Source organism: Mesoplodon densirostris, chromosome 6 (assembly GCF_025265405.1).
Source record: "Mesoplodon densirostris isolate mMesDen1 chromosome 6, mMesDen1 primary haplotype, whole genome shotgun sequence".
NCBI classification, from domain to species: Eukaryota; Metazoa; Chordata; class Mammalia; order Artiodactyla; family Ziphiidae; genus Mesoplodon; species Mesoplodon densirostris.
In genome coordinates, this window is record NC_082666.1 from 73,369,292 (window position 1) to 73,396,325 (window position 27,034).

Genomic DNA, 27,034 nt, shown 5'->3' on the forward strand with positions numbered 1-27,034 from the left:
TAGAGTTGTTATTGTTTTATAGGAAGGTTACAGTAGCAGTCTGCAACTTAAGTTTTCACTTAGTAATAAGTCCTGAATCTGTACAGATAGATCTGCTTTGTTCTTTTCATAAATGCAGAACAGCCAAGGACATGGATATACCATAATGTCTTTTTAAAAATCCCTGATTCACTGACATTTAGGTTGCTTCCAATTTTTTTTTTGCCATTACAAAAAATTCTGCACTAAGTATCCTTGAACATAGAGCTTGCACAGTGACATGAATATTTCTAAATGAGATGCCTAAAAATAGAAATGCTGGATCAAAGGGTAGGTACATGTTACAGTCTACTAGATCCTACCTTTCTCAGTGACTGCACCAATTTCCACTCATACCAGCAACAGATAAGCAAACTCTTTTCTCCACGTCTTCCCTGAAACTGGATGATAACCGTCTCTGTGGCTTTTGCTAATCCAGTAGACTCCAAAATAAGTGTTTAAAGTTGCATCTTGTTGTTTTGGTTTATAATTCTTCAATTACTTATAAGGTTATGACTTTTCATATAGTCATTGACTGTTGACTACTTTCTTCTACTTTAGACATCTTTAATTATTAAAAACTGATTCTTGCTGTTGATCACAGATCTATTGATACTTCCTGTAGATTCAACTCATTGATCTTAGTTATGTTTCTGAATTCAAAAGAAATAGGTCTGTTCCAACCTCCAAATGGCAGTTGTTCAAGTATTAGGAGCATCTTACCGAATATACTCCTGGTCTCCCTGTCCTCAGGCCAACATCCTCAACTCCTCCCTCCTATAAGAGTGATTTTGAAATAGGTTAAAATTCTCAGTCCTTCCCTCTGGAAATACGCAGGTTCTCAATGTCCCCTTTAAAATAGTTCTCCAGAAAAGGGAACCCTCTTGCACTCTTGGTGGGAATATAAATTGATACAGCCACTATGGAGAACAGTATGGAGGTTCCTTAAAAAACTAAAAATAGAACTTCCATACGACCCAGCAATCCCACTACTGGGCATACACCCTGAGAAAACCATAATTCAAAAAGAGTCATGCACCACAGTGTTCATTGCAGCTCTATTTACAATAGCCCAGACATGGAAGCAACCTAAATGTCCATCGACAGATGAATGGATAAAGAATATGTGGCACATATACACAATGGAGTATTACTCAGCCATAAAAAGAAACGAAATTGAGTTATTTGTAGTGAGGTGGATGGACCTAGAGACTGTCATACAGAGTGAAGTAAGTCAGAAAGAGAAAAACAAATACATATGCTAACACATATATATGGAATCTTAAAAAAAAAATAGTCATGAAGAACCTAGGGGCAGGACAGGAATAAAGACGCAGATGCAGAGAATGGACTTGAGGACACGGGGACGGGGAAGGGTAAGCTGGGACGAAGTGAGAGAGTGGCATGGACATATATACACTACCAAATGTAAAATAGATAGCTAGTGGGAAGAAGCTGCATAGTACAGGGAGATCAGCTTGGTGCTTTGTGTCCACCTAGAGGGGTAGGATGGGGAGGGTGGGAGGGAGATGCAAGAGGGAAGGGATATGGGTATATATGTATATGCATAGCTGATTCACTTTGTTATAAAGCAGAAACTAACATCATTGTAAAGCAATTATACTCCAATAAAGAAGTTTAAAAATAAAATAAAATTAAAATAGTTCTCCAAAACTAAATACAGGACAGCATACATGTCCTGGTAAGTGCTGGCTACAAAACGATAGTGAACACTGCTGTTTTGAGTACCATACTTATAATAATAATGTAATTAAAGTTTAAATTAAGTTGGGGGCCATTTTACTTGAGTGTTTAGATAATTAAAGGCAAAAAGTATATTTTTACATGATCTTTAAGTCATTTCTCCCTTCTCCTAGTATGCAGCTGATTTTTTTTTTTTTTTTTTTTTTTTTTTTTTTTGCGGTATGTGGGCCTCTCACTGCCGTGGCCTCTCCCGTTGCGGAGCACAGGCTCCGGACGCGCAGGCTCAGCGGCCATGGCTCACGGGCCCAGCCGCTCCATGGCACATGGGATTCCCCCTGGACCGGGGCACGAACCCGTACCCCCTGCATCGACAGGCAGACCCTCAACCACTGCGCCACCAGGGAAGCCCATGCAGCTGATTTTTGTCAGCTTCAATTCAAGTTTTTGTATTTATTCCACTCATGCATTCATCATGCTGTTTTTAGATCCTTACTAGAGCCAGTGGATTATCTTACTTAAAAAAATTTTTTTGTGTAGCATGTTAGTGAGTCCTACCATTTTGTATCATTTGCAAATTTAATAGGCAGACTTTCATTTAAAAATTATTAAGCAGAAAGAGGCCCAGAGTGTAAACCTTCCTTCAAAATTCGCATAGCCTAATTATCCTGAGCAAAAGAAGCCAGTCTTAATATGTTACATACTGTATGACCCCATATGTGTGACTTTCTTGAAAAGACAAAACTATAGTGATGGAGACAGATCAGTGGTTGCCAGGGGTTATGGGTGGGGAGACAGTGTGACTGCAAAGGAATAATAACATCCTGATTGTGGTGGCAGTATTTACATAAATCTCTACATGTGTTCAAATTCACAGAACTGTACACCAAAAAAGGAGGGCGGCAGTCAACTGTACTGTATAATTTAAAATATAAAATAAATAAGATATTGATTCAGAGGCCTATTCCACAATTAATATAAAGCTATGTTAGAAATAAGACAAATAAATTCTGGGTATTTAATGTACAGCATGGTGGTTATAGTTAATAATACTGTATTATATACTTGAAAGTTGCTAAGAGAGTAGATCTTCAATGTTCTCACAAGAAAAAAAGAAACAGTAATTATGTGAAGTGATGGAGGTGTTGGCTAATGCTATGGTGGGAATCATTTTGGAATATGTAAGTGTATCGAATCAATGTATTGTTTACCTTAAACTTACACAATGTTATATCTCAATTATGTCTCAATAAAGCCCCACCCAAAAAAACTAAAAAATTTTTCATAGCCTAATCTACACCCTTTGGATCTGGCCTGGAAGCAGCTCAAAATCCCTCCACCTGTGCTCATACCCAGCCCACATTCCTCCATCCAGGCCAGAGGAAATGTGAACCAACCTTTATTGAATGTGATTCCAGATGAGCTTAACCTCTAGTTTCACCCTCATTGCCCAGTCCAATAACACTGCCAAAAAGGGAAATGAACGTAATTGGACACAGCTATTACTATTCTTTTGTGAAACTATGCTTTATCTCTAGTTTTCATAACTTTCTATCTTCTTAAATGGCTGTTTAATTTTTTAATAGATAATATAGTTACACTGTACAAAACAGAAATGTACAAAAAGGCTTACAATGGGCTTCCCTGGTGGTGCAGTGGTTGAGAGTCTGCCTGCCAATGCAGGGGACACGGGTTCATGCCCTGGTCCGGGAAGATCCCACATGCCACAGAGCGGCTGGGCCTGTGAGCCATGGCCGCTGAGCCTGTGCATCCGGAGCCTGTGCTCTGCAATGGGAGAGGCCTCAACAGTGAGAGGCCCACGTACCGCAAAAAAAAAAAATGTAGCCCAGCACAACTGAAAGAAGATGTGGAGATACCATGGGCATGCAGTGCTTTTGCAGGAGGAAGAAAGGGAGGAAGTTCTGTATCTTATTAGACCAGCACCCTTGTGTAGTGAAAGAGACTAGGTTTTGGAGTCTGGGTGTCGCCTGGTTCTGTCCAGTCTCTTTTCCATACTGGTTGCTACTTGAGTGATCTTGGGCAAGTTAATGAATCTCTCTAACACCCCAGTTTCCTTACCTCATCGTCTATAAAGTAGAATGTATAATAATTGTCTCACTCGGATTTTGCAGATATTAAGGGAGAAAACATAGTATAGTAATTAACACGTAGTAGGTCCACAGTAAACCTTAGTTCCCTTTCCTCTTCCCTTGCTCTCTTTCTTACTCTCATTGTGTCTCATCAGATTTTTTTAATCTTAAAATTGTTTTCCTTGGTATTTTCTACAAACCTCAGCACTTCCTTAATGTCAGGGTTTTCACGCTGTTTTTTCAGTATGGGGCTGCCTCTTTGTTCTGCCTTAGATTGGACCTCCCCCTCCCTTATCATCAAATATTCTTTTAAACTCTGACCTCCTGGGAGAACTCCCTGTGCAACCACACCAGTGTGACAATGACTGCCCTTTTCTTCCCTGCCAGGAACATTTATGATTGTATTAGTAGCGTTTTATTTCTTACAGCCTCCCATCATTCTTGAGCTGTCATTCATTTTATTGCTCTGGACAGTAAAAGAGAACATCTCTTTTTTTATGCAGTTTATGAAATTTATATCCCTAAAGTTCACAGGAATGGTCTCCAAAGTTGTTTGATTATGTGCACATATGAGTAAAATCACTTTATGCATGTGTTCCCCAAGTAGACTAACATTTCTCTTTTAATTATGTGAATGTGGACTTCCCTCATGAAACAGTGGTTGAGAATCTGCCTGCCAATGCAGGGGACATGGGTTTGAGCCCTGGTCCAGGAAGATCCCACATGCCACGGAGCAACTAAGCTCCTTTTTTTAGTTTTATTTTTGTCTTATAAAATGCATACTATATGAATTTCTGTATGTGTATATGTACACAGACCTCTCTATGCATGTGTGTGTGTATATATATATATAGTGTGTAAATACATATATATACACACACACACACACATACATATACATCCATATAGGTCTATCTATAGCACTTGGTTTTGTACTTTCTATTATTACTGTAGTATATTCACATAATTAAAGCTTTTTCTATATATATGTATTTTTGGCTGCGTTGGGTCTTCGTTGCTGTGTGCAGGCCCCCTCCAGTTGTGGCCAGCTGGGGCTACTCTTCATTGCGGTGCGTGGGCTTCTCCTTGCTGTGGCTTCTCTTGTTGCGGAGCACGGGCTCTAGGTGCAGAGGCTTCAGTAGTAGCAGCACGCAGGCTTAGTAGTTGTGGCTCGTGGGCTCCAGAGCACAGGCTCAGTAGTTGTGGCACACCTCTACACTCAGAGACCCCCTCTGAGACCCCCTCCAATGCGCTGGGCCTAAACCCCACCCACACACAGGGCCCTACCTCCAAACTCCAGAACTCCACATTCCAGAGGCCCTCCTCTCCACATGCTGCTTCTCCCCTTCCATGCAGGTCCTAAGCAGAGGCCCCGCCCCATGCTCGCCTAGGTCCCACCCCACCCTAAACTCCACCCCTGCCTAAGTTCCACCCCCACCTAAACTCTGCCCCCATAGGCAAGGATTTTTTTTTTCTTTTTTTCTCTTTTAGATTGGGGTTCTATTTTACCTTGTTGATTCATTGTTGTTGATTGTTTTATATTTTTATTTTTCCTAATACATCTTCTATTTTTCTCATTTTATTCTTCATACTTTGGTATTGTTCTCTCCTTTTGACTTGTCCCACCCCCTCCCCTTTTTTATTCTTTTTTCTGTTCTGGTTTTATTTTACCTTGTTGCAGTTGTTTCAATTATAGTTTTATTTTTCTAATATATTTTTTATCTTTCTGAATTTATTTTGTTTTTTATTCTTTGATATTGTACTGCTCCTTTTTTTTCTTTCTTTCTTTTTATATTCTTTTTTTTTTTTTTTTTTTACCATGCCACGAAACTTGTGGGATCTTGGTTCCCAGGCCAGAGGTCAGGCCTGAGCTCCTGTGGTGGGAGCTCTGAGTCCAAACCGCTGGACTAACAGAGAACCTCAGACCCCAGGGAATATCAATCAGAGTGAGGCCACCCAGAGGTCCTCATCTCAGCACCAAGACCCGGCTGTATCCAAAGCCTGCAAATTCCAGTGCTGGATGTCTCAGGCCAAACAAGCAGTAAGACAGGAATATAGCACCACCCATCAAAAAATTTAAAAAAAAGAAATGACAAAAAAAAATTACAGATGAAGAAGCAAGGTAAAAACCTACAAGATCAAATAAATGAAGACACAGTGAACAACCTACCTGAAAAATAATTCAGAGAAATGATAGTAAGAATGATCCAAAATCTCAGAAATAGAATGGAGAAAATACAAGAAATATTTAACAAGGATCTGGAAGAAGTAAAGAGCAAGCAGACAGTGATAAACAACACAATTACTGAAATTAAAAATACTCTAGAAGGAATCAATAACAGAATAACTGAGGCAGGAGAACAGATAAGTGAGCTGGAAGATAAAATGGTGGAAGTAACTGCCAGGGAGCAGAATAAAGAAAAAAGAATGAAAAGAAGTGCGGACAGTCACAGAGACCTCTGGGAGAACATTAAACGCACCAACATTTGAATTATGGGGGTTCCAGAAGAAGAGGAGAAAAAGAAAGGGTCTGAGAAAATATTTGAAGAGATTATAGTTGAAAACTTCCCTAACGTGGGAAAAGAAATAGTCAATCAAGTCCAGGAAGCACAGAGAGTCCTATACAGGATAAACCCAAAGAGAAACACGCAGAGACACATATTAATCAAACTATCAAAAAGTTAAATACAAAGAACAAATATTAAAAGTAGCAAGGGAAAAGCCACAAATAATATATAAGGGAATCCCCATAAAGTTAACAGCTAATTTTTCAGCAGAAACTCTGCAAGCCAGAAGGGAGTGGCAGGACATATTTAAAGTGACGAAAGAGAAAAACCTACAATGAAGATTACCCAGCAAGGATCTCATTCAGATTCCATGGAGAAATTAAAACCCTTACAGATAAGCAAAAGTTAAGAGAATTCAGCACCACCAAACTAGCTTTACAACAAATGCTAAAGGAACTTCTCTAGGCAGGAAACACAAGAGAAGGAAAAGGCCTACAAAAACAAACCCAAAACAATCAAGGAAATGGTAATAGGAGCATACATATCGATAATTACCTTAAATATAAATGGATTAAATGCCCCAACCAAACGACATAGCCTGGCTGAATGGATACAAAAACAAGACCTGTACATATGCTGTCTACAAGAGACCCACTTCAGACCTAGGGACACATACAGACTGAAAGTGAGGGGATGGAAAAAGATATTCCATGCAAATGGAAATCAAAAGAAAGCTGGAGTAACAATTTTCGTATCAGACAAAATAGACTTTAAAATAAAGAGTATTGGGCCTCCCTGGTGGCGCAGTGGTTGAGAGTCCGCCTGCCGATGCAGGGGATACGGGTTCGTGCCCCGGTCTGAGAGGATCCCATATGCCGCGGAGCGGCTGGGCCCGTGAGCCATGGCCGCTGGGCCTGCGCGTCCGGAGCCTGTGCTCCGCAGCGGGAGTGGCCACAACAGTGAGAGGCCCGCATACCGCAAAAAAAAGAAAAAAATAAAAAATAAAATAAAGAGTATTACAAGAGGCAAAGAAGGACACTACAGAATGAGCAAGGGATCAATCCAAGAAGAAGATATAACAATTGTAAATATTTATGCACCCAACATAGGAGCACCTCAATGCATAAGACAAATACTAACAGGCATAAAAGGGAAAATCAACAGTAACGTAATAATAATAGGGGACTTTAACACCCCATTTTCACCAATGGACAGATCATCCAAAATGAAAATAAATAAGGACGCACGAGCTTTAAATGGCACGTTAAACAAGATGGACTTAATTGATATCTATAGGACATTCCATCCAAAAACAACAGAATACAATTTCTTCTCAAGTGCTCATGAAACATTCTCCAGGTTAGACCATATCCTGGGTCACAGATGAAGCTTTGGTTAATTTAAGAAAATTGAAATCATATCAAGTATCTTTTCTGACCACAGTGCTATGAGACTAGATATCAATTACAGGGAAAAAAATCTGTAAAAAATACAAACACATGGAGGCTAAACAATATGTTACTAAATAACTGAGAGATCACTGAAGAAATCAAAGAGGAAATCAAAAAATACCTAGAAACGACAATGAAAACACGACAACCCAAAACCTATGGGATGCGGCAAAAACAGTTCTAAGAGGGAAGTTTATAGCAACACTATCCTACCTTAAGAAACAAGAAACATCTCAAACAAACAACCTAACCTTACACCTAAAGCAATTAGTGAAAGAAGAACAAAAAAAAAAAACCCCAGAGTTAGCAGAAGGAAAGAAATCATAAAGATCAGATGAGATTAAATGAAAAAGAAATGAAGGAAACAATAGCAAAGATCAATAAAACTAAAAGCTGGTTCTTTGAGAAGATAAACAAAATTGATAAACCATTAGCCAGATTCATCAAGAAAAGGAGAAGACTCAAATCAACAGAATTAGAAATGAAAAAAGAGAAGTAACAACTTACACTGCAGAAATACAAAGAATCATGAGAGATTACTACAAGCAACTCTATGCCAATAAAATGGACAACCTGGAAGAAATGGATAAATTCTTAGAAAAGCAAAACCTTCTGAGACTGATCCAGGAAGAAAGAGAAAATATAAACAGACCAATCACAAGCATTGAAACTGAAACTGTGATTAAAAATCTTCCAACAAACAAAAGCCCAGGACCAAATGTCTTCGCAGGCAAAATCTGTCAAACATTTAGAGAAGAGGTAACATCTGTCCTGCTCAAACTCTTCCAAAATGTAGCAGAGGAAGGAACACTCCCCAACTCATTCTACAAAGTTACCATCACCCTGATACCAAAACCAGACAAAGATGTCACAAAAAAAGAAAACTACAGGCCAATATCACTGATGAACATAGATGCAAAAATCCTCAACAAAATACTAGCAAACAGAATCCAACCACACATTAAAAGGATCATACACCATGATCAAGTGGGGTTTATCCCAGGAATGCAAGGATTCTTCACAATATGCAAATCAATCAATGTGATACACCATATTAACAACTTCAAGGGTAAAATCCATATGATCAACTCAATAGATGCAGAAAAAGCTTTTGACAAAATCCAACACCTATTTATGACAAAAACTCTCCAGAAAGTAGGCATAGAGGGAACCTACCTCAACATAATAAAGGCCATATATGACAAACCCACAGGCAACATCGTTCTCAATGGTGAAATACTGAAACCATTTCCTCTAAGATCAGGAACAAGACAAGGTTGCCCACTCTCACCACTGTTATTCAACATAGTTTTGGAAGTTTTAGCCACAGCGATCAGACAGGAAAAAAATAAAAGTAATCGAAATTGGAAAAGAAGAAGTAAAACTGTCACTGTTTGCAGATGACATGATACTATACATAGGGAATCCTAAAGATGCTACCAGTAAACTATTAGACCTAATTAATGAATTTGGTAGAGTAGCAGGATACAAAATAAATGCACAGAAATCTCTTGCATTCCTATACACTAATGATGAAAAAATCTGAAAAAGAAATTAAGGAAACACTCCCATTCACCACTGAAACAAAAAGAATAAAATACCTAGGAATAAACCTACCTAAGGAGACAAAAGATCTGTATGCAGAAAAGTATAAGACACTGATGAAAGAAATTAAAGATGATACAAACAGATGGAGAGAGATACCGTGTTCTTGTATTGGAAGAATCAACATTGCAAAAATGACTGTACTACCCAAAGCAATCTACAGATTCAGTGAAATCCCTGTTTAACTACCAGTGGCATTTTTCACAGAACTAGAACAAAATATTTCACAATTTATGTGGAAACACAAAAGACCCTGAATAGCCAAAGCAATCTTGAGAAAGAAAAACGGAGCTGGAGGAATCAGGTTCCTGGACTTCAGACTATACAACAAAGCTACAGTATTCAAGACAGTATGATACTGGCACAAAAACAGAAATATAGATCAATGAACAGGATAGAAAGCCCAGAGATAAACCTACACACAGATGGTCACCTTATTTTTGATAAAGGAGGCAAGAATATACAGTGGAGAAAAGATAGCCTCTTCAATAAGTGGTGCTGGGAAAACTGGACAGCTACATGTAAAAGAATGAAATTAGAACACTTCTTGACACTGTACACAAAAATAACCTCAAAATGGATTAAAGACCTAAATGTAAGGCCAGACACTATAAAACTCAGAGGGAAACATAGCCAGAACACTCTATGACATCAATCACAGCAAGATCCTTTTTGACCCACCTCCTAGAGTAATGGAAATAGAAACAAAAGTAAACAAATGAGACCTAATCAAACTTAAAAGCTTTTGCACAGCAAAGGAAACCATAAACAAGACAAAAAGGCAACCCTCAGAATGGGAGAAAATATTTGCAAATGAAGCAACTGACAAAGGATTAATCTCCAAAATTTACAAGCAGCTCATGCAGCTCAATATCAAAAAAAACAAACAACCCAATCCAAAAAATGGGCAGAAGACCTAAACAGATATTCTTCCAAAGAAGATACACAGATTGCCAACAAACACATGAAAAGATGCTCAACATCACTAATCATTAGAGCAATGCAAATCAAAACTACAATGAGGTATCACCTTACACCTGTCAGAATGTTCATCACCAAAAAATCTACAAACAATAAATGCTGGAGAGGGTGTGGAAAAAAGAGAACCCTCTTGCACTGTTAGTGGGAATGTAAATTCATACAGCCACTCTGGAGAACAATGGAGGTTCTTTAAAAACTAAAAGTAGAACTACCATATGACCCAGCAGTCCCACTGCTGACCATATACCCTGATAAAACCATAATTCAAAGAGAGTCATGTACCACAGTGTTCATTGCAGCACTATTTACAGTAGCCAGGACATGGAAGCAACCTAAGTGTCCATTGACAATGAATGGATAAAGAAGATGTGGCACATATATACAATGGAATATTACTCAGTCATAAAAAGAAACGATATTGAGTTATTTATAGTGACGTAGATGCACCTAGAGATTGTCATACAGAGTGAAGTAAGTCAGAAAGAGAAAAACCAATACCATATGCTAACACATATATATGGTATCAAAAAAAAAAAAGTCGTTCTGATGAATCTAGGGAGAGTACAGGAATAAAGACGCAGACCTAGAGAATGGACTTGAGGACACGGGGAGGGGGAAGGGTAAGCTGGGACGAAGTGAGAGAGTGGCATGGACATACATACACTACCAAATGTAAAATAGATAGCTAGTGGGGAGAAGCCACGTAGAACTGGGAGGTCAGCTCGGTGCTTTGTGTCCACCTAGAGGGGTGGGATAGGGAAGGTGGGAGGGAGATGCAAGAGGGAGGGGATATGGAAATATACATATGCATATAGCTGATTCACTGTAATACAGCAGAAACTAACACAACATTGTAAAGCAATTATACTCCAATTAAGATGTTTAAAAATACAAAAATAAAATGCCCACAGAAATGAGTGCTTAAAAATATATATATGGCTTATTTTGTTTGTCCTCAGTAAAATCTAGACCTTGAGTTACTGGTTTCACAGATTCTGACCTTATATTTAAACCTACCCAGGCCACTATTGGTAATGATAGGGAGGGATTTATATCACTCACTAATTTCTGGAATTTAAAAAAGAAGCCTAGTTGCCAAGGAAATTAAAATTAAAATAATAATACTTTAATCCCAAACATTTAAATATTAAGAATTGGAAAAAGTGTAATGAAATTAGTAGTTTTATGCTTTGTAGGTGAGGAAGTAATTTGGTACACTTTCTGGAAGATATTTTAGCAGTAGGTCTTGAGAGCCTTAAATATGTTTTATATGCTTTAGCCTGGTGAGTCTACCTCTAGGAATTTATCCCAAGAAATATAATCCTAGATAGTACATAAAGATATATTACAGGAATGTCTTTTGCAGAGAATTTCTGTCATAAAACCAGATTTTTGTTACCATAAGTAATAATATGTTATTATAAAAACATAAATGTTTAACAATGAGAAATTGCTAAGTGAATTGTGCTATACCCACATAATGGTATTGAAGAATACATTGTTGAGAATTATAGGATAAAGGCTAACGTTAAATAAAATAAGGAGATAAGAAGGACTATTTAAGCAATTTAAGCATGATTTTGCTAAAAATTTATAAATATAGAGAGGGAAAATTACATAGAGGGGAAATATTCTACAATGCTAGTTGAAGGAATCCTTGTCTAGTGACATTATGGATTATTCTATTTCTATTTTTCCTTATTTTTCTACAGTGAGTATGTCACCCTTTTATAACCAAAAGAAATACATATATTCTTGAGAATGACTAATAAAAATCCCACAAACATAACCACTTCAGATTAGTCATCAGGATATAGCATATTACTTGTTATTATTAGCCGCTTCTTCTCACTGTAATTGCTTGAGCCTTCATCTGGGGTCTCTTAAAATCAATCACATTTGTTGGCTGTTTTACGTCAGTTTGAGATTTTAGCTTAGCCAATTCTCGTATGATTAAGATTGTTTTGGTACATCAGTGGTGACCCATAAAGGGTCTCTGTTACTTAAAGCCATTTCTGCCTTTGATATTGATAAAGTTTTTTTAAAATACTTTAATCAACCAGAAATACCATTACCTTTGTAATATTTAAATCCAGAAATTATAGCTATCAGACTCTTGTAATAAACAGTTTGCAAGCAAACAAGCCTTCAATTGCCTCTACCAATATTAATCGTATCCAAATAAACAGATGCAGAAATGTATAAGATGCCAAACACATGCTCTTAAAACCCGCATGAAGTAGGTATGCGTAGATGATGCCCAGGACTTCCCTGGTGGTCCAGTGGTGGTTAAGACTCCACGCTTCCACTGCAGGGGGCATAGGTTCAATCCCTGGTCAGCAAACTAGGATCCCACATGCCACATGGTGCGCCCAAAAAAGTAGAAAAAAAAGGAAAAAAGAAGATGCCCTAAATATATGTGACTGGCTAACACCAGCTTTGTGAGTTGATATGTTGGTTTTCTTTTTCTGCCTTACAGACAGAGCTATGACATTCAGATCGTGGCGCTGGTAAACCAGACAGGCTTCAGGTCTGGGAACACCCTCGATTTAAAGAATCCTTTCTGTAGGTAAGAAATGCCCTCATCCATTTCACACCTATGTGTATAGGATCTCAACTGACCATATGACTAGGTAAAGAGGTTTAGAATAATTCCACCTTTCCTAAGAGGAGAAAAAGCATCTATTCTTCTTCTCTAAGGAGACTTGGATCCTGATATGGAGTTGAGTGTTTTATGTTCCATTAAATAGAATTCAATATATAACAATCTGATCCTGATACAGTGCAGGAGAGTCCTACAAAGTGAATTCTCCTTACAACTGAGCTGTAGAGAGCTGTGTGACCTCAGGTAAAGTCACTTTCCTTCTGGCATTCAGTTTTCTCATCTGCAAAATGTAGAGTTTAAAGATGATCTTCTTTGACCTTCATTCACTATGGGATGATTTTATGTAACAGTTATTCCAATACACCTAAAACATGAGTCCATTTAAAGTAAATTTTTTAGATGTTTTTTTTGAGATCATGTAAGTCAGGACATAATTTTCTTTGGCAGCTGTGCAGACTTTGTCTGATATGAAGAACTTGCCACAGTGGGTTGGATACAACAAATGTTTCTGGAAAATCTCCCCATTTGTATAGCTATTCAATATGAGCCAGTTAAATATCCACACATGACATCAACCACGCAAATAAAACCACTGGACACTGTCACTCTTGACTTTCTTAATAGAAAGTGACTTTTCTCTCATATTTTAATGTCTCCCCAAGGCTTTAATTCAAAGCATCATGTCTGTATAGTATTAAAAAGCTTGAAGAAAAGAGGAAACTCAGGGAACCACACCAAGAATTCTTTGGCCAAGATGGGAAAAGGAAATGTTGACCTTGAAGCAGTGGAGGCAAGGCTGTAATTGTATATGTTGTATGTAGGCTGTCACACATGGTGTGACTCTTTGAAACCTATTGCCAGTTAGGGATTTGGATCTGTCTCGAATTCCAAGGGAAGAGAGAAGTCCTCTCTCCCATCCCCTTGCACAATCCTGCCATGTTAAGCAAAGGGCACAGGTTTTGGCCTCAGAGAGAACAGGCTGACTACTCACCAGTACTGTTGAATCTGCCTAGCCCTCAGTTTTCTCATCTGTAAGATGGGATAAACAGCATACCTCACCAGGCGATTGCAAGGATCTATAACATGTCCAAGTACTTAGTAGATCACATAACCGGTGCTCGATAAATGCCACTTTCTTTTCTTCCTGTTCTCCGCTCACCAGCTCTCTCTCTGAGTAAATAGATGTTGATTTGTAGTTCATTCCAAACAGAATCATACGGGTTTTGGAAAAGAAAATGAATTCTTGTAGGGTTTCAGAAAACCCACTTTTGAATGAAAGAACCACATAAGCTAGTAACTCTGAGTCCCCCTTCCACTTCATCGCAAAGACCGAGGTTTGAACCAGAAAACCACGGAGAGAGGGCCCGGGCCTTGGCCAGCCCCTGCTTCGCACGAAGACATAAACACAGTAGCCACAAGGTCAAAGTGAGAGTGTCAAAGGTCTGCTGATGCCTATGATGGCTACAGCCCTGTCAAACAGATGGACAGTGGAGCAAGGGGCAGATACTTTTCCTTTTCCCCTTTTCCCTCACTCAGCAGCAAGTCTGATTCATGTATTTAATTAAGCAAATGAGGTGCTTGAAAATGTAACTTCCCTGGGAATCATAGACCTTGACTATATTTCTTCACTATCCCTTCCTGATGTCTAGGCCTCGGTTTCCTCAGTGGAGATGTGGGCCAACTGACAGAATTTTTGACGAGTACTTGGTATATAGTAGGTGCTTAGTTAAATGTCCAACAGTGTTAATATCTTTCTCCTCTCCAGTTTGCTATTGCAGCAACCGAGAAGCATCAGCCCAAGGGGGGGAGAGAGAGAGAGAGAGTGTGTGTGTGTGTGTGTGTGTGTGTGTGTATTGTATGTGTGTATTTGGGAGAATTAAAATAAATGGCATTACCCAGAGGAACAATTGGTAATATGCTTTTTATTCCTCCCATTTTTAGGGCACAGTAGGCCCTACTGACACACAAAAGCAGAAGATTCATTTTGGGGTTTTGGCAGGTCCCCAGGACCATCTGGCCACCAGTGACGTGCTAAAAACGTGTCAAGATCAATAAATTAATTGCTGAACACATGAGCATCCACCATTACACATAATGTGAAAGTTTCTCTTTCTCCTTGGGCAGGGTCGGGGGACTTTTATTTTGACTATTAATTATTTTAAAGTAATTTGAAAATAAAAGAAGAGCTAACAGCTGTTCCTAAAAGTGAGCAAAGGCACAAAACTACTCCATCAGGGAGGGAAAGTTCTCCTGTAACCTAGTAGATTTTCTAAGAACTGTGAGACTAGTCCTTCATCATTAGGGTCCCACACAGTCTGTCCCATGACCTGGCTGGGCCACTCACTGTGCTGGGCTGTGGAAATGCAGCTGTGACCAGGGCAGGTGCAGCCCCTGCCTCCATGAAACTCTCATTGTAGTGGGAGGGAAGTGGGCACTAAATAGCTTTCTGCATAATTAATTATATCATCCTAACTGCAATAGTGACACGAAGGAGAAGTAGAGGGCACCAAGAGAGTGTTAATCCATAAAACCACCACCACGGGTGCCCCAAACCCAGAAACAGCTGAAGCTGCTTCAGAGCACCAGGAGAGAGAGCTCTGAGGTACTGTTGCCAAGTCCCACTAAGGGAAGCTGGGGCCCAAAGTTTCCTATTGAAACTTGAGACCTTAATCAAGTTTGCTCACTTCTGAGAAGCCTCCGAAGCCTGAGGCTGGCTGAGATGCCCCTCGCACATCACTCAAAGAGCCCTGTGCAGATACCACTTTTAGGGCACCCGGATGGCTGTGTCTCAATTATTATTTTATTTGTCTGCAAAGCCATATACCATGAGCACAAGATTTTGCCTACTGCCGTTTATAATGCAGTGTAATGCAGTATCTAGCACATTAGGTGCTAGACAAACACTTGCTGAATGAGTGAATGAATGTGGCCCCATGGAGCTCCTGATGGCTCCTAAAAGGACTGTGACCAAGATGCCATGGCCCAAAGAGCACTTCATCTTCCATGCTCACAGCGCAAGCCAAGCTTCTGTTCTACTCATGGCTTCTCACAAAACAATTTGACCCTTCTTCCCCCAAAATACTAAGTTCCCTTGATTTCCTCAAGTTAAATATTGGTTTCCTTTGTGCTTTTTTTCAACCAGTTTATTAAGTAATTATTGTGTGCCAGGCACTCTTCTCAGTGCTGGGGTATAAGAGACAATGAGATGGGTACAAACTCCCTGGTCTCATGGTTTGATGTCTCCCAACAGACATCAGGAAAGTAAGCAAATAAATAAGATAATTTCAGACAGTGGTAACCTCTGAAAAAGATAAACAGAGTAATGTCTACCTGATTTCAAGAATTAAAAGAAAGCTACAGTAATCACGGCAGTGCAGTACTGATGAATGGATGGCATACAGATGAATGGAAAGAAATAGAGATCAGAAACGGACCCAAACGTATATGTCAATCGATTTTCAACAAAGTTGCAAAGGCAACTCAATGGAGAAGTGATAGTCTTTAAAAAGTGGTGCTGGAATGATTGGATATCAGTATGCCATTAAAAAAAAAATTCCTCCCATATCTCACACCATCTCTAAAAATTAACTCGAGATCAAAAGGATCATAGATTAAAATGTAAAGCATAGAAGAAAGTTTTTGTGACCTTGGATTAGACAGTAGTTTCATAGATATGGCACCAGAAACAATTCATGAAAAGAAAAAAATGATAAACTGTCCTTTATCAAAATTAAAAATGAATGAAAAGATAAGTCACAAACTGGGTGAAAATATTTGGAAATCATATATCTGAGAAAAAAACTAGTATCCAGAATATTAAAAAGAAGGTGTGATGCAATACTCTCAAAAATAATAAGAAAAATAATAAGAAAATAATGATTTTTTTAAAGAGCAAAAGATTTGAACAGATACTTTATCACAGAAGGTATAATAGCAAATAAGCACATGAAAAGATGTTCAACATCGTTAGTCATTACGGAAAATGCACATTATAACCATAATGACATACCATTACACACCTATTAGAATGACTAAAATAAAAATCCTGACAATACCAAGTGCTGAGGAATACGTGGAGCTCCTGGAACTCTCATTCTTTGCTGGTTGGAATACAAAATGGTACAGCCACTTTGGAAAACAGTTGAATAGTTTCTTCTATCATTAAAAATTCACTTACCGGGCCTCCCTGGTGGCGCAGTGGTTGAGAGTCCGCCTGCGGATGCAGGGGATACGGGTTCGTGCCCCGGTCTGGGAGGATCCCATATGCCGCGGAGCGGCTGGGCCCGTGAGCCATGGCCGCTGGGCCTGCGCGTCCGGAGCCTGTGCTCCGCAACGGGAGAGGCCACAACAGTGAGAGGCCCGCATACCGCAAAAAGAAAAAAAAAAAAAAAAAATTCACTTACCATATCACCCAGCAATCCCACTCCTGGGTATTTACACAGTGAAATGAAAACTGTATTTGAATGTTTATTGTATCTTTATTTATAATCACAAAAAATTGGAAATAGATGGAACGTCTTTCAAATGGAGAATGAATAGCATCCATACAATGGAATAATTTTCAGCAGTCAGAAGAAATGTAGTACTGATACATGTAATAATACAGCTGAATCTCAACTACATTATGTATGCTAAGTGAAAAAAAGCCAGACTTAAAAGGCTACATACTATGTGACTCCATTTCTATGACATTCTGGCAAAGGGAACACTGTAAATACAGGAAACAGATCAGAGCTAGGGTTGGGAGAGGGTTGACTATAAAGGGGGTATGGGAACATTGTGCAGGGCGATGGAATTTTTCTAGATCCTGATTGTAATCGTGGCAGTATGTCTTTATGTGTTTGTCAAAACTTGCAGACCTGGACACTAAAAAGGGTGAACTTTACTGTATCTGTAAACATACTTTAATTATATAAAAACTTAATGAAAAAGGGATAGCAGAAAACAAATGAACAGAGTGATGTGCTGGACAGTGGCAAGGCCAGGCATCGGGGGGTGGGTGTTATTTACATGGAGCGATCTTCTAGGCCTCTCCAAAGAGGTAGCCACAGAGTGAAGACACAAATGTCAGGAAGGAACCAGCCTGGGCAGACATGCACGCAGAGCCTTCTACAGGAGAGCAGGAAGGGCAAAGCCCTGAGGCAAAACGAGCCTATTGAATAGCAAGGAAAGGGAGAAAGAAGCCGGTGCTTAGTCTTTGCTGTAAACCTATAAAAAAAGCAAAAGTCTTTCAGTGAACAAAAATCTGGATCATCATCTCAGATCTGAATTTAGGCTATGCATAATCAAACTCACTAAATATAGTGGGTAAATACAGATCTAAGGCTGCCCATAAAAACTCCAGGAAACAGCATGGAGCAGGAAGAAGGAAGTAAGAGGGGGCAGGGAGGGAAGGAGGGGATGTGAACAGACAACCGGCTTGCCTGTAGGTTTGGATCTGGTGGAATTTAATTACTCAGTGTCACAGAATCACCTTCTCTGTTTTAGGTTTGCTTAGAAGATAGTGACAAGCCAAGCCATAAGTAAATGAAGGCCTGAGAAGTCCCTTGACATGCAAGTTAATCCTTCATGTTCACATGCATTCTAAATTTTACAAGGATGTTTAGGTTTATTTAAGTTCCTTTTTTCCACCTTAACTTTAAAATGTGCATCCTTATTTTACTGACAAATCTATTTCTTGGTGCTTCTTTAGCTGGACTGGTCCTTAACAGCTTTCTGCATGTAGCCGAAGAATGACTTTCTTTTCTGGTTGTTGTTGTTGTTGTTTTTTATAGTAAAGCCAACAACGTTGCTTTAATTTTTGAAGTATTTAAAAAAGAAATTGAACAAAATGCTACCTCATGTTTATAACATATGCATATGTATGACATGACATTAGAGCATGTGAGGGGTGATCTATTTGCAATTTTAATCTGTTCTTACAAATATTTTCAGTAAATCATAGCTAGTGCCTAGCTCAGCGATGTGTTAAAGAATTTTTGCTTTATTCAGGTCATGGAATAATATGATGTCAGGAATGTTCTTCATTGGCAATATTTGATGACTCTGTGTGTAGTTAAGAAAATAAAGATGGAACCTTTGTCAGTCCTCTTAGGTTTACAATAAAAATGTACAGTGTGAGACACCAGTAGGCCTCTCCTTTACGTTAAGACATTTGTTGTATGTCACACTTCAAATGGTGGTGAAAGATGATCTTTCTAAAGAGCGGGTTTTCCCCTGGCTTAACAACCCTTATAAAAATGGATGTCACGTCAGCACCACAGTCTAATGAAGCCCAAGAGGCAACCTGCTCACTCTGTGGGGGAACCTGGGATAAAGAGCAGTTACATATTCTCATCAGTCAGCCGGTCACCCACAGCCGTCAGCTTTCCACTCTGGTGCTTTCACTCCTTCTGGCAGCTCAGTTTGAAATAGCCTTCTCCTTCTATCCATTCCAACAGTCTTACTCCCAAGACTGCAAGGCTTCCTTGCAACTCACCCTCACCAGTGTGCCTCTCTAAAAGTACCCTTTCCTACCTTTAATGTGTCTCCCTTCTTGAACGAACCCTTTCATGCAGCATTTTATCACTTCCTACCATAAACACACACATCTTTCTCTTCTATTAACTGGTTCTTTGTGGGTTGGATCAGAGACCGATTCACTTTTTAATTTTCCACAATGCCTAACAGTACACCCAGTGCATGGAAGGTGCTCAATAAATGTACATTGGTAAAATAAATAAATCTATCCTGAAGTTAAGAGAAATTAGAATAATGGAATCGGGCCTGACAGTGTTCTTTTTTTTTAATCAATATTTTTTTATTGAAGTATAGTTGGTTTACGGTGTTGTGTTAATTTCTGCTGTACAGCAAAGTGATTCAGTTATACATATATATACATTTAAAAATATTTTTTCCGTTATGGTTTATCGTAGGATATTGAATATAGTTCTCTGTGCTGTACAGTAGGACCTTTTTGTTTATCCATCCCATATATAATAGCTTACATCTGCTGACCCCAACCTCCCACTCCATCCCTCCCCCAACCCCCTCCCCCTTGTCAACCACCCGTCTGTTCTCTATGTCCATGATTCTGTTTCTGTTTCATACATAGGTTCATTTGTGTCATATTTTAGATTTCATATATTACTGATTTCATATGGTATTTGGTTTTCTCTTTCTGACTTCACTTAGTATGATAATCTCTAGTTGTATACATGTTGCTGCAAATGGCATTATTTTGTTGTTTTTTATGGCTGAGTAGTATTCCATTGTATATATGTAATACCACATCTTCTTTATCCATTCATCTATTGATGGACATTTAGGTTTTTTCCATGTCTTGGCTATTGTGAATGGTACTGCTGTGAACACAGGGGTGCATATATCTTTATGAATTATAGTTTTGTCTGGATATATGCCCAGGAGTGGGATTGCTGGGTCATATGGTAGTTCTATTTTTAGTTCTTTAAGGAATCTCCATACTGTTCTCCATAGTGGCTGTACCAACTTACATACCCACCAACAGTGTAGGAGAGTTCCCTTTTCTCCACACCCTCTCCAGCATTTGTTATTTGTAGACTTTTTAATGATGGCCATTCTGACCAGTGTGAGGTGGTACCTCCTTGTAGTTTTGATTTACATTTCTCTAATAATTAGCAATGTTGAACATCTTTTCGTGTGCTTATTGGCCATCTGTATGTCTTCTTTGGAGAAATGTCTATTTAGGTCTTCTGTCCACTTCTTGATTGGGTTGTTTTTGTTGTTGTTACTGTCAAGTTATATGAGCTGTTTGTATATTCTGGAAACTAAGCCCTTGTTGGTCACATCATTTGCAAATATTTTCTCCCGTTTGGTAGCTCGTCTTTTCATTTTGTTTATGGTTTCCTTTGCTGTGCAAAAGCTTGTAAGTTTGATTAGGTCCTATTTGTTTATTTTTGTCTTTATTTCTATTGCCTTGGGAGACTGACCTAAGAAAACATTGGTACAATTTATGAGGCCTGACAGTGTTCTAATTGCTTTTCAAGAAACTGTAAACCCTGGATTACAGAAACACAATATGGCTGCTGCCACTGCCTCCACCCACACCCGGGGCAGACATTCATAATCAATCCCCGCACTCTTTCCCACCAAACCCTGATGTGACCTCACAGTCCTTCTCAGCCTGACACCCTAGGAAGCCATTATCAATCTATAGATATGGACACAAGAGATGAAACCCATGACTTTTAATGATTCAAAACATTGATATTATTTCCCAAACTTTGAACAGTCCTGAAGATCTATAATATTATGAATTTATAATTTATAATTTGTGCTGAAGCACAAATTCGATAACAGATACCTGCTACAAGGGTGGATGATAGGGAGGGTCTTTTTGTCAATAACTCAGAGGATGCATCTCCATGTCATCAATAACTATCCCGAGGTGGGCCTCCCTGGTGGCGCAGTGGTTGAGAGTCCGCCTGCCGATGCAGGGGATACGGGTTCGTGCCCCGGTCTGGGAGGATCCCATATGCCGCGGAGCGGCTGGGCCCGTGAGCCATGGCCGCTGAGCCTGCGCATCCGGAGCCTGTGCTCCGCAACGGGAGAGGCCACAACAGTGAGAGGCCCGCATACCGCAAAAAAAAAAAAAAAAAAAAAAATAACTATCCCGAGGTATTCCTTAAAAATTTTCATCATCTTCACCCTATTTTTAGAAATTTAAGTAAGCTCTTAGTGTTACTAAACAAATGATATAGAGTAAGCTTACTTTAATGGAGGAATCTAGTAACTTTACTACTTATTCCAGTCCTATATCTTTTTTTTTTTTTTTTTTTTTTGGCGGTACGCGGGCCTCTCACTGTTGTGGCCTCCCCCGTTGCGGAGCACAGGCTCCGGACGCACAGGCCCAGTGGCCATGGCTCAAGGGCCTAGCCGCTCCGCGGCATGCGGGACCCTCCCAGACCGGGGCACGAACCTATGTCCCCAGCATCGGCAGGCGGACTCTCAACCACTGCGCCACCAGGGAAGCCCCTCCAGTCCTATATCTTATAGAATTATTAAGAATCAAAAGGAATTACTTATTAAGTGTTAATTTACTGTGTTTTATGGGGAAATTACATTGCCATATTACTTGCAAATTTGAAAGTGACCTCAAAGCATGTCCCCTGTGAATATCAAGAGTAGATTCTGAATTTAGGGAAACCTTGGAAACCTCAGTCTTTCATGAAGCCATCACATCATAATTAAGACAGGGCCAGAGCCCTGGGCCGTCATGGCAAGTTGGTCAGGAGCTGATGTCAGGAGCTGCTCTGAGGTAGCCCGCATCTCGGGAAGTGCAACCAGGACAACTGTGGGACTTAGAGGTCGCACAGGCTGAGGAGCTCCAGGACATACACCAGGCAGTTGCTGTAGAGGTTAAATTGTGCCCTTGACTGCCAGTAAAATGAGGCACTGACTGAAAATAAACAGTAACTTTATCATATCACAGGACAAAAAGTCCAGAGGTAGAGTGGACTCCAGGATTGGTGACTCAGTGGCTTGGTGTTTTCATCAAGGACCGAGGTTCTTCCCCCCTTTGGCTCTGCCATCCTCCCTCATGGGTCAGCCCCCTTAAGAGGCACAAGGAGACCATGAAAGTTACAGGAGTCACATCTACACACACCGATGTCCAGAGTCATAAGAAGAGGCTGTCACTTCTGGTGTCTCCTCTTAAAGAAATGATGGTTATCACTTATGTAACACTTATTATGTACCAGGCACTCTTCTAAGCACTTTACAAACATAAACGAATTGTGATCCTACAGCAATCCTGTAGGTCTGTATTATTATTAACCCCATTGAACAGATGAGGAAATGGAAACAGAAAGGTTAAGTAATTTTCCTGATGACACACAGTGGTGGTGCCAGGATTGTAAACCAGGCAGTCCACTCCAGAGTCTGTGCTCTTAACCACAAAGCTCTCCGTACTGCAAAAGAGCCTTTCAGAAGCAACCACAGACTTGCCTTCGTGCTTCTGTGGCCAGACATGAGTCACATGCCCACCTCTAAACCAGTCAGTGACAAGAGACATGGGATTACTACAGAGGGGCTAAACTGAACAAGATTTATCTCTGAGCTGGAGATGGACTCAGCCTGAAAAAAAGTAGGGTTCCATTCCCCAAGAACGGGAATGGCAAGGAACCACTGTCACCTGCTTATGAGGGGCTGCCTACAAACAGTTCAGCTGCACTACTAATTCCATTTCCTCTGCACTTATAAGGTAAGACGGTGTATTATACCGTAGTCATCCACACACGTATGTCTCCCTCTTCCCACTTGCTTGCAAGCACTCCGAAGATAGGAACAGATCTCACAACTCTGCATATTCCCCACAGGGCCTGGCATAGGGCCTGGCTCATAGAAAGTGTTCAAGAAACGTTTGTTCATTATAATTGAATTTTCATTCTCAAGTCTACTTAATTGGAGAGGTCAACAGTTGGCCATGCTCAAGGCAGGCCGATAATGCATTTTCACATTGATCTAGCAATCAAATAAATTCTGAGAAACTTCCCTTGCCATGCAAAATAGCATGAAATCACACATTAACATAGGTCAATACAAAAGCCTAAGCTTATTAAATTGTTAGTGTCTTGCACTCAGCACCCTTGGAAGTAATATTAATGTCACATTTTATTGTGACTTGACAGTTCCACTATATTTAACGAAACACATCAGAGAGCCATAGACAGAGCAGGCTTCATAATTTGTACCACTCAGTGCAAAAAAAAGATGCAGAGACCCAGCCTGGGTAGATGAGTCCGTGTCTCCTTTCATGAGCTTATTGTTCCAAACCATGGTGGACAGGTGACCCCGCAAGAGACTGTGACTTCCCAGTACTGAGATTGAGAGTGGGTGCGAGGGCCCCATGGATTTGCAGACTGAGCTCAGTCCCTGAGCAGGAACTAGCATTTCTCTTCCCCACCTCTGGAAACAGCTGGACACATGCCTGATCCAGCTCTGCCTGTGCCTTGCACCCCCCTGGGGGCAGAGTGTAACAGTAGAACTCAGGCCACCCTGCCTGGTTGCTACTGTAGTCAGAGGGGCAGGGGCAGGGAGGGAGAAGCCAGGCAGAGCCTGGGGCTTAGTGGATGGATCCCAGAGAGGCAGTGGGAGGGCGGGACCCCCTGTGAGCCGAAGCTACCAACCCCAGGCGCGTGCGCTGTAGTCCCAGCATACTCCACTGACAAAACACAAATTCAAAGGTAAAAGTATTAAGGATCTCAGGACAGCAGCTACAGAGCGATAAACCACAGGACCCTGTGCAACTGCACGTATCACACGCCCTGGCCACAGAGGTGAACTGTAGTGCCTTGCTCAAATGTGAATATCCATCTATGGAGAAGAGAGACGCCATTTTAAGTTGTGCTATTATACAAAAGCTGGTTGAATGCATGAGCTTATCTCAGGGGATGGGGCAGAAATTAGACAATGAAGAGAGTAACTGCTCTCTGTACAAGTGTTCATCCCGGGTTCCATTCAGTGGCTCCTCTCCTGATGGATGCCATGGTGACTTTGGACTTTACCCTGTAGACGGGGAACCAGGAACCATTCCACATTTTTTAAGTGGAGGAGTGACATATTCAGATTTGTCTCAAGCATGGGTTTCTTTGGGGGCAGTGTGGAGGAGGAATTCAGCTGACCCTAGGCAGGCAAATCAACCAAGTTCTACATCAGTTATTACTGAAAGTAATATAATAGCACCATGGTTAAAGGTGAGGGCTCTTTAGTTAGAGTAAAGCTGGATTCAAATCCTGGTTCTGTCACTTACTAGATATATAAACTTGAGCCAGTCACCTGTCTTCTCTGAGTCCTTATCTGCTAAAATGAAGTAATAGCAATAGGGTTCTTGGGAGGGTTGGTGCAGTGATATACATAAAGCATTTAACACAGTGCCTGCATCATTAAATATAGCTATTATCATATTTTATTGCCATAGGAAATAGATTCTTATTGGTTTCTCTTCCCAGCTCCATGTTGATACCCTTTCTAAAACTTCTGTGCTTCCAATTATAAGAGGAAAAGGGGCACATGCCTGACCACCCCCATCTGCCACTCTCTCTCCCCTCTGGAACCTATAATTCCTTGGGGCAGAAGGAGTGACTATTACTTCCCCTACTTTATAACCGTATTCCTCTACCTTAGGATAGCAGTCTCAAGATCTGGCTGTCCAGTGTGGAGTAGCATCTTATCTACTTACAGAAGGAACTCTTGTCTGGGTCTCTTTGATATGAAAGGAATTTAGAAAATTCCACTTTCTGTTCATAACCTAATTTTAAACATGTTGTGGCTAAAGAAGTCATCTCATTCATTTACTCATTCCTTCATTCATTCACCCTCTTGCCCTGGATCAAAAAGTCTATGTAAAGGATGAACTAAAGGGTGATGACTTAAGGAAGAAATAAAAATATATTAGTTTAATATTTGCAGTATATTGTTTCCATTAAAAACAAAATCCATCAGTGTTATATTAATATACGTGAAGTAATATGGAAATCCCATTTATCTGTAACTCACCAGAAGAGAGATCATTGGGGGGACACAACAAAAGCACTTATACCTCAGGAGCACCAGAGGCGACTGGCACTGTTTCCCAGGTATTAGGAAATACCTAGAAATTAGAATGAAAGAATGTGTGTATCAAAACAAAAACTCCAGGGCCATGTTCTTTCAAAAATGGAGAAGTTAAACATCACGAGCTTTAGAATCGGGCACACTAGGTTTGCATGTGCATGGAGACTGGCAATTTTAGGGTTTGCAATTTGGCAAAACCTGTGGGCAATTGGAATTGCCTTGCCGGGCCCACTGAGCGATGCTACAAATGAGAAGCGGGTGTGTTGACCTCCTTGACCCTAATGGTCAGTTAGAGAAGTTGGTGCTGGGCTAGGGCAGGAAATGGAGATGCACGTGGTCTCTGGGTGCTACTCCTCAAACTTTAATGTGCATATGAATCTCCTGGAGAGCTTGTTAAGGTGCAGAATCTGATTCAATAGATCTGGGGGTGTGACTTGAGATTCTTTATTTCGAACACACTCCCCAGTGATGCCCGTGCTGCTGGCCATGGCCCACGCTTTGAGTAGTGAGTAGTGAGCCAGTGGGTGGCTCTGTGCCAAGTTAGCTTTTGCTGCTGGTCCTGCTCTCACCTGGTGCTTCAGTATTTGTACATTTCTATGTTGTGCATCAAACTGGTAACTGGGTCTCTTTCTTTCTTATTCAGTTGTTAACAGATATCTGCAGAGTACTTACTATTGCAGAGATAATGGCAATTTGAAGGTTTGAAGCAGAGGGGTGATGGGACTGGATTTATCCCATGTGCTGGTTCACTTTGGCTGCTTTCGATAAACAGTGTGTGGGCAAGAATGGAAACAGGGAGATCAATTAGGAAGCTATCTCCATAGAACACATGAGTGGTGAGGCGTTAGGGCAAGGTTTTTAGTGGTGAAGATGCTGAGAAGTGACCAGACTTAGGACCTATTCTGGGGACAGTAGTAACAGAACTTGCCAATAGATTGGCTGTCAGTAGGAGAGGAAAAGAAGAGTCAAGGTCAGCTCCCAGGGTTTTGGTCTGAGCAACAAAGGGCTACTTAACTCAGATGGAGAAGACTAGGGGCGGGGCAGGTTTGGGAGGGAAAATCAAGAGTTGTGTTATGGGCATGTTGGGGTTGAGACGGCTGCTTGTGTCAGAGGAGAGTTGAGAGCAGGCAGTTCGATGTGTGCATCTGGAACTCAAGGGGAGCCCAGTCTGGAGGTAGGGGCGGGAGAGCCACAGAGCATGCAGGTGGGAATTAAAGCACAGCCCTGGATGAGTCCCCCTGGGAGACAGCGTAGAGACGAGAAGAGAGCCCAGAGCAGAGACCTCTAACACTGAAAAGTTGGAGAGGGTAGAAAGGGTCTGCCAGAGAGCCTGAGCAGTCTGCCCAGTAGAGCAGGAGTGACAGAACAAAAGAAGAAATTGCTTCAAGGATGAGGGATGAACAGTTGGGGTCAAATGTGGCTATGAGGTCATGTATGATGGGAACAGACTTAGCCCTTGGGACAGATAACATGGAAGTTATCAATGGCCGCGATAAGAGCCAT

General features: G+C 40.5%; 1 protein-coding gene across 1 annotated transcript in view; it reads left to right on the plus strand.

Moving 5' to 3' along the window:
• The window catches only part of LOC132492114 (histone-arginine methyltransferase CARM1-like), a 255,580-nt gene extending 232,810 nt beyond the window's left edge, over positions 1–22,770 (plus strand). Inside the window, exons 12-13 of the mRNA XM_060101347.1 lie at positions 12,833–12,922; positions 22,737–22,770. Coding sequence (XP_059957330.1) covers positions 12,833–12,922; positions 22,737–22,770 — 124 coding nt within the window. The remainder of the gene's footprint in view (positions 1–12,832; positions 12,923–22,736) is intronic.
• The last annotated feature ends 4,264 nt before the right edge of the window (positions 22,771–27,034 follow it).